This window comes from Neltuma alba, unplaced genomic scaffold (assembly GCF_004799145.2).
Source record: "Neltuma alba isolate B1F8T4 unplaced genomic scaffold, ASM479914v2 tig00012242_pilon, whole genome shotgun sequence".
Lineage (NCBI taxonomy): Eukaryota > Viridiplantae > Streptophyta > Magnoliopsida > Fabales > Fabaceae > Neltuma > Neltuma alba.
This window is the reverse complement of record NW_021636771.1, coordinates 1-13,707: the sequence shown is the minus strand read 5'-3', so window position 1 is coordinate 13,707 and position 13,707 is coordinate 1. Positions and strand designations below refer to the sequence as shown.

General features: G+C 33.8%; 1 protein-coding gene across 1 annotated transcript; it reads right to left on the bottom strand.

The window, feature by feature from the left end:
• Positions 1-5,356: 5,356 nt before the first annotated feature.
• Positions 5,357-12,617, bottom strand: LOC114725318 (PI-PLC X domain-containing protein At5g67130). The gene is made up of 9 exons (XM_028911818.1): positions 12,584-12,617; positions 9,190-9,275; positions 8,968-9,093; positions 8,728-8,865; positions 7,841-7,939; positions 7,274-7,577; positions 6,963-7,186; positions 6,605-6,691; positions 5,357-5,789 (listed from the first exon to the last, which is right to left on the bottom strand). The coding sequence occupies exons 1-9, from the start codon at positions 12,615-12,617 to the stop codon at positions 5,634-5,636; spliced, it is 1,254 nt and encodes a 417-aa protein (XP_028767651.1). The 3' UTR covers positions 5,357-5,633.
• Between the last annotated feature and the right edge of the window lie 1,090 nt (positions 12,618-13,707).

The following is a 13,707-nucleotide window of genomic DNA, read 5'->3' as shown; positions in this document are numbered from 1 at the left end:
ATCTGGCATCCACCAACTTTGAAATTTTGTAAGTGGATGATCACGTAGGTAAGCATTGTGTTAGTTATATTCCGTTGCTATTTAATTTGCATCACTGTCACATCGTATCCTATTAACAACTAATACTTCCCTAAATTCAATGCTTTATCAACGGCTTTTTCTTTGTCAATTCAGCCACAATAGGGGGGGGGATTAAAGTATTCTCCTTTTCTTTTGCCTGAAAAAAAAGGGCATTGAAGCTCTGCCTTGATATCTTTATAAATGGAAGTTGCTGAATTATCTTAATTATTGGTTCGACAGAGATTAACGTAATGCTGCTTTCTTATTTTAATTTTTATTATTAATTGACACATACACACACCCAGGTAATTAATTAGCTTTATATTAAGATTTGTAAATAAAGTTGAGTTGAATTTTTTTAAAGAAAATAATCAGAATTAAATGAAGACTCATATATCATATCTGAATATAAACAAATTAAGAGTGCATGTAGCTAGGTGTTCTGGACTGGATTCATTGAACGGCATTAATGCGACAGTCCCATATATATTATATTCTCCCCACGACTTTGATAAAGAAGATGGGTTCTGGTTAAAAAGAAGAAGAAGAAGATAAAGAAGATGGATTGTTTATTTAAAAAAAAAAAAAAAAAAAGGCAAGACTTGTTCCCCTAAAGAAGTCTTGACACAGTGCTCAACGTATCTCGTAAAAAGGCCACAGCTCAAATTAAAGATCAACGAGCATAAAGCTACCACAAGTCTATCACAAAGAAGCATCCATAAGCTATAATACTATAGAGTAGGAGTGCTAACAGTAAGGGGGGAAATTTTTTTTTTAAGAAAAATTGAAAACTCTAGATGTTACTTGCTCCACCATTTGTTTCAATTTATAAGACGTTTGTTTAGCAAGCTAGGAGGACCAGTGAAGGCCGATAAATATATCTACAAATCTTAATTTTTGTTAATAAATCTTTGAACTTTCAAAAAATACCCTTCATTTAACGCTAACTCCCAATTAACTCGCACTTAATTAATGAAGAGTATTTTTAGAACAAGATCATCAATGGATTATATATTGTTTTCTCCAAAAATCTTATACTACCTCTGGTCCTAATTATAAGAGCTAGTTGATTAATTTGAAGAGATTAAGAAAAGAAGTTAAGTTAGTTATTTGTCATGAATAGGTGTTGTTTTTCCTAAAATATCTTTACTAATCAAGTATATTGGCTAGAACTGCCATTGTTAAAAGGATTATCTTGGAAGAAAATATATAAATATTAGAGACAAAGTGGATTGGGGTCTTATATTTAGGACCAAAATAAAAGTCAAACGAGATCTTATATTAAGGATCGGAGGTAGTATTACTAAACATGAAGTCATTCGAACTCTAAAAGCTGTCTTATACATCGAAATGAAAGGAGGCATCAAATAATTAACTAGTAGCAAGCTTTGGAGTTAGGAGTAATTAGGAACCCTGGATGAACTGAAAGAAACGAAAGAAGAGGGAAGGGGCTATATATATATATATTATATGGACTAAAACTCGGATTAATTAAAGATGATTTTGAGCGGATGAGGTGTTGGGGAGAATTCGAAAGTGAAGCAGGCGGCTTGGGCGAGGCAGAGAGCAGCATGATAAAATGCAGGGTTCACTTTACAAGTGGATAGCCCAAAATTTAATGCTAATTAAGGAACAGTCCTTAACTTTCCAGACATTTCTTAAATCCCCCAACCACTGGGCCCTCCGCTAGTTGGGGTTTGATTCGCCCTAAAGATTTTCGTCTTTCATTCTGGCCCCCACCGTCCCCAATAATTGAACCCACTTACCATGCCGTTTTCAACCATTTTGCTCTCTTCTTCTCTGCTCGTGCTCTACTGGGTCCCACCTTCTCTATTTTTTTCAACCCTCCTTTCCTCCCATCCCACCAGTGCCTACCTTTTGGATAATCCTTGCCTCCCTCCAAATTCGTAATCACATCATTTTGTTTTTAAACGCACCCACTCACTTGTATCACATATACCTATTTTTAAAACATCATTATTAAATTATAAACTCAAGTAAAAACAATAGGATACATGATCACAAATTATGATAACTGAATGAATAATTTTCCATAATTAATCATTTCTGAATGCACGTGCAAGAATTTAAACAGGAGGAGTATGTAAATCAGCTGAAACCTAACTATAAAATCATGAATCATAGAAATAGTGCTCTGTTGATAAAGTGTGCTATTACTTCTGATCTTATTTATAAAATTTTATTTATATTTTATAAATGAGATTTTATAATATAAACTGAAGATATTAGATAAATGTATATGCATGTTGCTGTGATGCTATCAAACTTGGCAACGGATACTGAAGATCGAAAACTTCAGAAGGAGGGGGGGGGGGAGAAAAAAATGGGGAATCGGTCCATCCATCAGCGACCCCTGACAATCAAAACGGGTCGACAATTTTTTTTGCAAACAAAAAAATCCGGAAAATCTAAACCTCAATCATGGGAGGAAAATGTTGCCCATGCTCTCTTGCTCGCCATCCACTTTAGCTAAAACTCTGATTGATCACACTCAGGGCCTGTTTGGTGTTTCAAAACCGTGGTTTCAAAGCAGTTTTGCAAAACGAGGTAACTTCCTCCACATATTTATTTCATAATCCGTAAAAGCACTTATGAAACTATGGTTCTATCCAAACACTCCCTCAATTCCCTTCATTTAATGGATGCTTTGAAATTTGTACCGATGACATCCCCCCTCACGTCTAACGCTCTCAATTAATCGATCAATCAAGAGTTAATAGTAGTACTCCGATCTTTAATATAAAATATATTTAACTAATTTAATTAGATTAAAAAAGTTAGATAAGTTAGTTAATTATAAGAAATATAATATGTTTTTTTTAAATACCATAATCATCTTTTTTAATATCCTCCTTCTCTTTTCTGTTTGATTGTGGTTGAGAAAGTATTGACAGGATAATTAGAAAAAATTGATAAATATGATAAATATGTTTTATACTTAAGACCAAAATCAACTCAATAATTCTTAGGACCAAAATCAATTCAATAATTAATTCATATATTAAGGACCAAAAGAGTATTACTTTTAGTCCTTAAAATCTCACCTCATTTTAAGTTTGATTCACAAAATTTAAAACTAGTAATTTTAATTCTTGAAATTTAACTTTATTTCGATTCATCTAAAGATTTTTGGTCTGATAAATAAATTTCAGATATAAAAAAATTTTGGGTATTTAAAAATAGTATTAGTCCATTAATTAATATAGTTCTCATTTCACATCATCATATAGTTAATTAATTAAATCAAGCTCGGAGCTCACAATACTCTCATCCCATCCACTCAATATGATAGATATGCTATATTAACTATGATATCTAATTCGAGAAGATAGAGAAGAAATGAGCTGGTTAGATATGTGCGCGGGTTGACCCACTGGCCACTCATATTACTTAACGTCAAACTTGTGAATGTGATATGCATTAGAGAATTATTAAAAGCGTTTCCTTCTCTTAATTATCTTTTGTCTCTTGTTTGGACTCTGAAGGGATGATATCCAAGAGATTAATTGTGGGAATATAATATAAGAGGTGTGGCTACACCTTTTTTAGCTTTCTCTGTGGTCTGTGTCTGGATGTTGCCCTTCTGGTAACACTCTCAGAAAAAGTTGTAACAATTTTTAACGCCAATTCAACTTCTAAAAAGAGGCCACGTATGGCGTATCGGTTAAACAAATAAACAAAGCTTCGAGCTTCAAACTTCAAACTTCAAACTTCTTGTGCCCTACGCACCATTCATATCACGCTACAGCTTCTTTTAAAAATATTTCGTGCATTCCAATGTAACAAACTAAAGCTATTTATCCAAGAATCTATTTTACATATTCTTCCAGTTTTTAATATAGGACCTAATTTTTGAATTGGTTTTAGTCCTAAATATAAGACTCATTTCTCATATATATATCAGTTTTCTTTAAATTATCTCTATAGATATTCTCTCAGCTATAATCAAGTAGAAGAAAGAGGGGAGGTATTAAGAAAGATAATTATGGTGTTTTAGGAAAAATGTGTCACTTTTCTTATAATTAACTAACTTACTTAACTTTCTTAATTTAATCAAATTAGTTAAATGAGTCTTATATTAAGGAGCAGAGGAGTATATTATTAGTCAAAAAATCTCGTACAATAATTTCGTTGAACATTTTCGTCTGCCTTATTCTATCTCCTGTTCAAAATGACTCTACATTGTCTGATTTACTCCTTTTATGACCACTTTAAGAAATCTTTGTAGATGTATATAAATATCCACAGCGCTTTTTTTCTGGCCCAGTTTTTTTTATTTTTTATTTTTGCCCTAGATTATACTGCGGTTGCCTTGTGTTAAACATTTACTACGCCCTATATGGGGTGTAATCTCTTATCATATTTATGCACCAGGCGTGGCTGCTCATTAAATTGCTGACTTACAAGTACCTGAAAGCCGTTACTTTTCTTCAGGCCAAACGAAACCAAAAAAAAAAAAGCCGTCACTTTTTCATGCTAGTTTTTAATATACTCTTTTCGTTTTAAATGTAAGATTTATTATATAATGTAAATTATACACTATAAAATAGGTCTTACGTTTAAAATCGGAGGAGTATTAAATTAATATCCAGGTCAACCATTCATTTTATCAGAAATCAATGGTATTCAAAATGTATGATTCATATATTCAACCATGGCGGTGCAGAAACTATGGGCAGGTGTGTGTGTCTATATAGATATATATATATGTATATATTTATATATATTAAGGCACACATGTTTAGACCAACCCATCAACAATATAATCTCTCTGTTATACAGTGTCTGTGCAACGTGCATTACGATGCAGTCTCTGTAATGTGAAAAATTTTCTTAAACTTTCTCGTGGCCCAATGCTGATGAACATAAGGCCCAAACGCTTACCCAATACTCTGGGCCCAATCTTTTAATTGGGCTGACAAACCATCAGACACTTGTTTAATAAAAATTAATTGCTTTATGCATGTCATAAATAACAATCCACATACCATTAGCTTGTTCATGAAAAGCTCATTTGCTCTATTATGATCCCAAACAAGAAATTTTGGGCTGAGGCAAATTTTGCCCTTCAGATATAGGTTTGCGGTGGCCCGAATCATCTCAAACACAGCCTAAGTGATTGAATTTTCTCATATTAGATTTGAATGGGAAAAAAGATTGATCTTTTTGAGATTACTAATTAATTTATTCATTCAAGAAGAATAGTAAATCTAGCCAAACATATACATATATAAATATATAAAAGAAAATATCTGAACAACTGCAGCACTCTTGCATTTGCAGCTTGCAAGCCTATATAATTCAAATAATTAAACTGCTGAATCTGTTTTTTTTCTACTGTTGATGCAAGTCCTATAATTTTAAACTACTAAGGTAATTAAGTCCAGAAAACAATCGCATGCTAAGCAATCTAAACCCTTCCTATCCTATGCTATCCACAGTGTTTATGAAGAATTCAAATCATATTCACAACCTCTTTTGAGGATTACATCAAAAAATGGTTCCTGGCCATCAAACTTCTCTTTTTCTCTTCTGCTAATGTCTGTTTCTGATCACAATGACACAAACAAGGCCATCGAAAGAGCGGCGAAAACCCACCACAGTTGAATTGGTCTCATATCTCGATGCCCAAAGCTCGAAGCATGTACCGATCCACCGGGGGTTACATCATTCTTAGGAGAATCGCATACTCCGAATGTTGTGTTTTCCTGCACAAATTCATCCAATTATCAGTAAAACTTCTAGGTTACACAGATAGAATATAGATAAACTAAGCCCCGGTATAATTTTGAATAGGAAAAATTTAGTCTTTTTTTAACCTTAGAATCCTTGTAGTTTTTTAATCAAAGAATCGGTCCCTAGAATTATGGTTTAGTCGAGGTTTTTTGGAGATGAGGTGTATGGTAATGGCACATTATTAATAAGGCAATGTTTTTTGGTAATAGTAAGATTTTGACTAAAATTGATCATAACTTCAGAGATTGATTCTTTATTGGAAAAACTATAGAGATCTTGACCCAATATGACGACAATTATATGGACCAAAATCCATGTTCTTTTTTTAAATACTACCTCCGGTTTTTAATATAAAAATTAGTTGATAAAGTTGAGTAAATTAAAAAAATTAGTTATGTTAGTTATTTATAATAAATATATATTGTCTTTCCTAAAATATTCTTACTAATCAAGCGTATTAGGGAGAACTACTATTTGATAAACTTTTAACACGTGTAACTATTACAAGAACTACCTTAAAAAAATTAATAAATATGAGAGACAAAGTGGATTGAAGTCTTATATTTGAAAATTAGGACTAAATTGAAAGTCAAATTAGTTCTTATACTAAGGCCCAGAGGTAGTAATATTCAGTTCTGACATATGTAATTGACTTGTATATCTGAGAACCTCATCATGTGTAAAACGTCTCGACGTATCCTTAATTTCATAACGAAGAAAAACAAAAGAAAAGAAACAGCCGATTTGAATGTAAATATAAGAGGGGGAGTTGCAAGGAAGGCAAAACCTTGCAGGAGGAAATGTTTCCGCATCCACATACTAGATGACCGTTAGCTACATCCACTGCTTCTGGAGCTCCTCCTCCATCACTTCTCTGAATCAGAAATATAAGCAGAAATTCACTATGTTTCACTTAAGATGCACACCCCCATTTTCTATAGCTCCATTCTTTGATAAATTCTTACACAGATTAGGTCCAAAACAAATAAACAGATCGAGTCAATCACAAGGAGACATGCTTATGTGTGGAAAGTGAGTCTCATGGAAAATTATGCTTCAAATGCTCACATGTCATCTAATGATTAATTTGGTAGCCTTATATTTTGTAGACAACCTATTTACCAGGTTTATGCTAATTGTAATACCTTATAGAAGTCAACAGCGATGAAATTAGGCCACCGTTTGCCCGAGGCTTCGTAGCAGGTGTTGATCATGCTAAGCAAAGGAGCAGAATTGTCCTTGCAAGAATGAATTAATTCTGGGACGTCTCGAAAGAAGTTCACTAGCACTAAGGATCTTGATTTTGTGTTCAAGGGTTGTGACTCTCCTCGCTCAGGACATGAGCCAGCCTTCATGCCTTTACTCCCATCTGCAATCTCAAACACCACATTGGAAATTTTCTTAATCTGATGTAGTCTTTGAAGCACTAAAACAAGGATTTCAGGATAGGACTTACACTGGTTTTCTACAAGGTAGCGCCATTCGTAGGCAATCCCTTCAGAAGCTTCCTTGGACGCTTTTGAAGTGAAGACTACCAAACGTTGGTTTTTCTGAATCATATCATCCACTGTTGGCCAATCTTCTCCATTTTTGGGCATTCTGGATACTGGAAACCAGTATTTTCTCAGTCCGGCAGCATCAAACACCTTTGTTAGGCCTTTTGGCGACGTTACATAGTCTTCAATCATAATTGTCACGATCTCTGAAGGGTTAGCTTCCAAGAATGCTCCAATCTCTTTTAGAACATTAATGGCAGGTTGCTATGCAATAAACCAACACATACTTGTATTAGAATCGAACTTAAACGCATATTACTTTTACGTTAGGAGTGGTGTGCATATTATTTCTAGATTAATATCGAAGTTATAGAAGTATTTAGTGTTGCATGATCCAATAAACTGTAGAGAAATCAATCCGAAGAAGCTCTTTGAAGAATCCAAGCCCTGTGAGGTGAATTTTTGTGTTCAGGTGATCCTTTAATGCCAAAAGAAAGAGGAAAAAGAAATCCAATTTTCATACTTACAAAAGCTGTGTAGTTATAGCAGTTGCCACCAAATGAGTGACATAGCCAAATATCATCTTGGAAGTCATACATGTCTAGCATTAAGCCTCTTACTCCGTTCTGCAACACCAAGATTTAAACTTCAGCTTCCAATACCATTAACTTCTTCCATTCCTTGAACTCAATTACTTACCAATATTCAAGAAATCTTGTTCTTATAACCAAATAATTTAACTCGGTTTTGTTGTGTACAGCATTATTTCGAATTTCTTACCTACTCTAATTTAATTGCATTTGATTAAACTAATATAATTTGAACTAACAACATAGTAAAGTCCTGGTCAAAATACACACGTAAATAAATCCCTGTTGTGAGTAATATCCAAAACATATACACCCAGATACTGCTCATACTTTCATCTATTGAATCCCACCAACTTCACAAGCACTTTCAGAGTGAATTTATTATTTCCACGGCAAAGATAAAATTTTTTTTTTTTTTTTGGGGGGGGGGTCATAAAGGAAATGAAGTTTAATCTTCTGAAGCAATAACCGGGAGGCAGAAGCTTGGCTTTCCCGCCAAGGAGAGACATAATAAATAAGACACTACAACCGAACGCCGCCTGGGAATCATTCAGTGTTTTCACACTGCTATGAGATCTATCGTCACAACATAAATTATTTGTGTTCTTGAGTAAGAAGTGGACTTCATTATTCAAAGAAATTACATCAAAAAACAGCCATGGTGATAAAAAAACCCAGGCTGTAAGGTCAGAAATCAAAGTCTATTAGCATTAGTTGCGAATAGAATGAATCCTCTGCGAGGTATTCTTTCCTTCCATTTTTCTCAGATTTTCTTAACCAAACACTATAAGTCTCCAAAAAAGGAAGGGACGAAGATAACCTACATTAAGCTGAGAAGAGATTGAATCCTGCTGGTTCACCGGAGCAAGAACCGGAGAGCCCGTCTGCGATTTCTGCCCCAACATTGCAAACGCATTGTGCGTTGTCAGCCACGAGTATCGATTAAAGGGCAGACCTTTCACCTACTCAAAACATGAACAACATGTCCCAACACAACACCCAGAAAAGTTAACAACTCAGCTCGCTTACGTGTTTGGACGAAATCAAAGAGTGGAAAACCTTGCCTTTGAAGTGGGACTGAAGGGTTGGATGCGTGTACATCTGGGACAAACATTCCCATTTGCCACACACGTCTCGCAGTGCAAACCAGAATCGCAGTTTGAGATTGCCAATAAGCATGATTGTCCCTCCTGACAAAGAAAGAGTTTATCAGAGAGCACTATCATTAATCAGTGAAACAGGACAAAGGGTTCCTAAAAGCATGTGTTTTCAGAGCTAATCTGCACCTTGAGAGCGATGGAAGATCCCAGAAGAAGGAAAAGAAGAACTATAAGAACTGTAGGGAAAGTTGCTCTCTGCAAATGGCAAGTCACTTTTAGAAGAAAGAAGAAAAGAAAAAACAGAGCTTGAAGAAGAAAGAAAGAAAAAGCTGCTTGCCTCCATTGATTGGTAGTTTGTCTAGTGAGGGTTGTGATGTAAAGAAAGTGGGTACGAGAGGAAGATGGAACTAAACGTCTAAACCAGAGCTATGTCGATAGAGCGCGAAGTTTGAATTGAAAGAAGGCAATAACATATAGTTGTCGACCGAGACGTGTGCGCGGCAGACTGCACGAGCAGCAGCTTTTATCTGCCTTCACGATGTTAAGCTTCTGACTTACAAGCTTTAACTACTTCATTTTTTCAATATATATAATATATATATATATATATATATATGTATATATTTAATCCATTAAAAAGAAAAACACTTTTTAGGCCAAGATAAGAAACTTTTTTTTTTTTTTTGACCAGAGATAAGAAGAGCCACTTTGATAAGGCTAGCTCGTTGAAGATGTATAAAATGCGACAAAATATAATACTACCTCCGGTTTTAATATAAGACCCTATTTGACTTTTATTTTGGTCCTAAATATAAGACCCAATCCATTTTGTTTCTCATATTTATATTTTTTTTTCTAAAATAGCCATTCTAACAATAATAGTTCTAGTCAATACATTTGATTAGTAAGGATATTTTAGGAAAGACAATATATATTTAGGACAAATAACTAATTCAATTTATTTCTTTAATCTCCTCAAATTAATCAACTAGTTCTTATAATTAGGACCGGAGATAGTATGTTCTTCGTTTCCTTCTTATGTGATGCAATTTTGGGAGTTGAATTGATTAAAGTCGTAAAAATCAACTATCTATCTATTAATATATCCATAAAGTAGATTTTTTTTTGATCTGAAATCCATAAAAGTAGATTATTTTTTAATCTATTGCATTTTAAAATATTGATTTTATATACATTATTTAGATATAGATATAGAACTTGTATAGGAAATAGCATCTCTATAATTTATCAATGAAATCTTTATAATATTTAATAAACGTGATCTTTTATCATCACATCGCATCAACGTTGTGTTTATTTGATATTTTGATTTCAAAATTTCGTGGCTACATATCTTTTATTACTATTTATCATGCTTAAAGCCAATCCTTTCAATATTTTATTAATCAGTTTTAATAACTATTAATGTACAAATTGTATTCCTTCGATCCTTAATAAACCTAATTATTGAGTTGATTTTAGTCCTAAATATAAGTTATATTTTTCATATTTATCAACTTTCATTAAATTATCTCTATAGATACTCCCTCAATCATAATCAAGTAGAAAATGGAGAAAAAATATTAAGGAAGATGATTATGATGTTTTAGAAAAAACATGTCATATTTATTATAATTAACTAATTTACTTAATTTTTTAATCTAATTAAATTAATTAAATAAATTTATATTAATTACTGTAAAGTATCTTGCGACTTTGTAGTCTGTGATCTGTGATTGATTTCCCTGGCTTCTCCCCTGTGATATTCTCGTCCGCTGCTCCGCTGCCCCCTCTTCTATCTGGAACGGAACAGCTTTTATGTAAAAATAATTAATACTGATCAGTTTTTTAAAAATTTCCATAAAAAGTTTTAGCTAGGGTAAAAAAAAAAATTCTAGCAAAAAGAGTGTTATTTGAATTTTACTTCAACTAAGATTGTGATTTTTATATATCGTGCAATCATCCAGATTAAATATTGAATAATTCTTATATTTTAAACTAACACTTTTTAATAAAACACGCACACACATACCCATTCCTACTTGATAACATGTGGTATAGAACTCATAATTTTCTCCATAATAATGGAGAAGGCACGCGACATCAATGGAATTATAAACTCTTAGCTATATTTTTAATTTGTACGGAATAACAATTTCTAGAATAAATCATTTTTCTTATTCATTAACTCATTAATTATTGTTTAAAGTTTGCTTGGAAAGCAAAGGATGCCAGGAAAAAAAAAAAAAGCAAAAGCAAAACAAAATTGCTTTCCCGGAAGGTTTTTAGATCCTCATTAAGCAAAATTGCTTCACGCTATCACTTCACATTGGAAAGACTTGCAAGTTACAACCCAAAACAACCATCCATCAATAAACCTGCTTCTAAAGGCGCAAATAAATAAATAAATAAATATATATATATCTAATAATCTCGTTCTATATATTTCCCATACATGCCCTCCTCAATTCCTCAAGTCAATGCAAGTCCTCTTAAAAGTAATTTTTTTATTAACTACACTGTAAATCATACCTTTTATACAAACCTTAAAATGACACATTTTATCTATGAACGTGTTTAATATAAGTAGTTGAGATAAAAATTTTTTTATATATTTATCTTGTATTTATAAATTACGATTCCAAACATGCCCATAAACGCTTCCATCAAGACCTGCTTATTGAACCATACAGGAATTACAAAGTTTATTTATTTTCGCTAAGGGGTGGTTTCTCTTCGGTGCTTGTTATGCCTCACTGTTGAAGTTGAAGATTACAGACAAGTACTATGTTTCTGAAAAAAACGGGGGACCAAGCAGATAAGCAGCTATTACAGCGCTCAGAGGCTACCTTAACCATGAGCAGCACATCATAGTATGATAGGTCCCCACAAGAAAAATGTCACATTCTAACGCCTGCCCTGCTCAGCTCTGTTGAGCCTGTGACAATTCTCTTTCTTTCCTTCTCACTACAAAACGGAAATGTCACGGAAAGGATTGACCTTTCTACCACATTTAAGAAAAGAATCTCTATTTCTATAACTAAACTTGCATTAAATCTCTCAAGTCAAGCTAGAAGCTTTAGGACTGGTATACAAATGCCAAAATAAAGCTTCAATTTTCATGGTTTATCTATATGAATAATCTATCTATGTGAAGAGGCAAGGTATCAATCTTATTTACGAACAAATGTGTATCCTTTATCGAATACCCCCACCTGTGTTTTCTACGCACTTCTATCTTTCTGAGTGTTACTTTAACAGAACTGCCTTTTAAATGTGTAATGTTCACATAGTTTAGGATCGCATCAGAAAAAGGGCGTCGCTTCTTTTCTCAGGCTCTGCCTTCTGGAATCTGAACGTGAACCCCACTAAGAGCAACCACGAAATGAAGTTCTGGGTCCCCCTCCTTCTTCCTCGGTGCGCATATATTTAGAATTTAGTCTGGTTAGTGTGAATCAGTGGCTAACAAAACTCTCTCTCTCATGCTTTGTACCATTCCATTCTTAACAGTAGGTAATGGAGTCCCAAACGAGCTTATAATATTGACACGCTCGTCTTGAACCCTGGTGCCCTTTCTTACCTTTCTTTGCTTTCTTTTCTCTCAACTCGACCATGTCCTCCGAGTTCGTGTTCTATTTTGGATTGCTGGTATTTCTTGGAATGCAGCTTCGTCTAATAATGGCAGGTTAGTTCACTCAAAAGTTCTTTCCTTTCTTAGCTCTGCTTCGCCACCTATCCGTTAGGCATTCGCTTTTTCTCTGGGCGAGTACAGACAGTGGTGCATGTATTAGTTGCTTCCTTGCTCTAATCGTTACAAAATTCTATTTTTGTGGCAGCTACCTGAGTCTCATCTCAGGTGAGACTTGGTGAAGCAGGGCATGGGTACTACCATAATTTTGGATTATGCGAACCTTTTCAATCTCCTATATTTCCTCCATTTGCATGTTCGTAATAAAATGTGACACTGGTTCAACCCCGTGATAATTCATTTATAGTTTGAACTCTGAGTCATTCCTGAATCCTAATGGCTTGCTTTTAAGGCAGGGAGAGACTATCTTGAAGGATAACTAACTGCATTTACAAAAGCTTTTGCCACAGTAATTGCGACCGCGCTTCTATGTGTGTTCGTACAAACAATATTAAAATGCTTCTTGACCGGGGCAAAAAAAAAAAACAGTAATTGCTGACATTAAAGCCTGTTCACCTCAAGCATAACAATACTTGCATTTGCGCCGCATGTCATTAGAACCAAGACCAATCTAAAACTCTGCACATCTTCCTTTCTCTGTTTTACTACTTTTTACTGGCAAGCACTGTAGACTTTAAATGAACGTGTTCTGATGAATTACAGTATTTTCTATCCTCTTCACTTGTTTTTCTGAAAGATAATATGCAAATTACAAATTAAAGAACTTGTTACATATTTATACTAGATGATACGGCTCTGAAGTGGCCAAAATATTTCTAAAATCATGTGGTCTTTCCAATCTTCAATATGCCTTCTTATTTATTTTTTGTCATACCTTCAGAATATTTGCTTTTTAAGTAATATTTCTTCCGTAAATGTAAATTTAGAGAGTGACAGAAAACTTAATCGTTACCAAATCATTTCATCAAGGTAGCTGCTCTCTGACGGAAAAACTTAAGCGGTCAATGAAACAGAAGAATGATTATAAACTAAAAAGAGTCCACGTTATTTTCAAT

Bases quoted from the DNA above. Each gene is read 5' to 3' on its own strand.
- LOC114725318 (XM_028911818.1), bottom strand. From the start codon at position 12,617: ATGGTCGAGTTGAGAGAAAAGAAAGCAAAGAAAG. The intron at 7,578-7,840 runs GTAAGTATGAAA...TTTATTGCATAG, and splicing joins GCTATAACTACACAGCTTTT to CAACCTGCCATTAATGTTCT. The intron at 5,790-6,604 runs GTTTTGCCTTCC...GAATTTGTGCAG, and splicing joins GAAACATTTCCTCCTGCAAG to GAAAACACAACATTCGGAGT.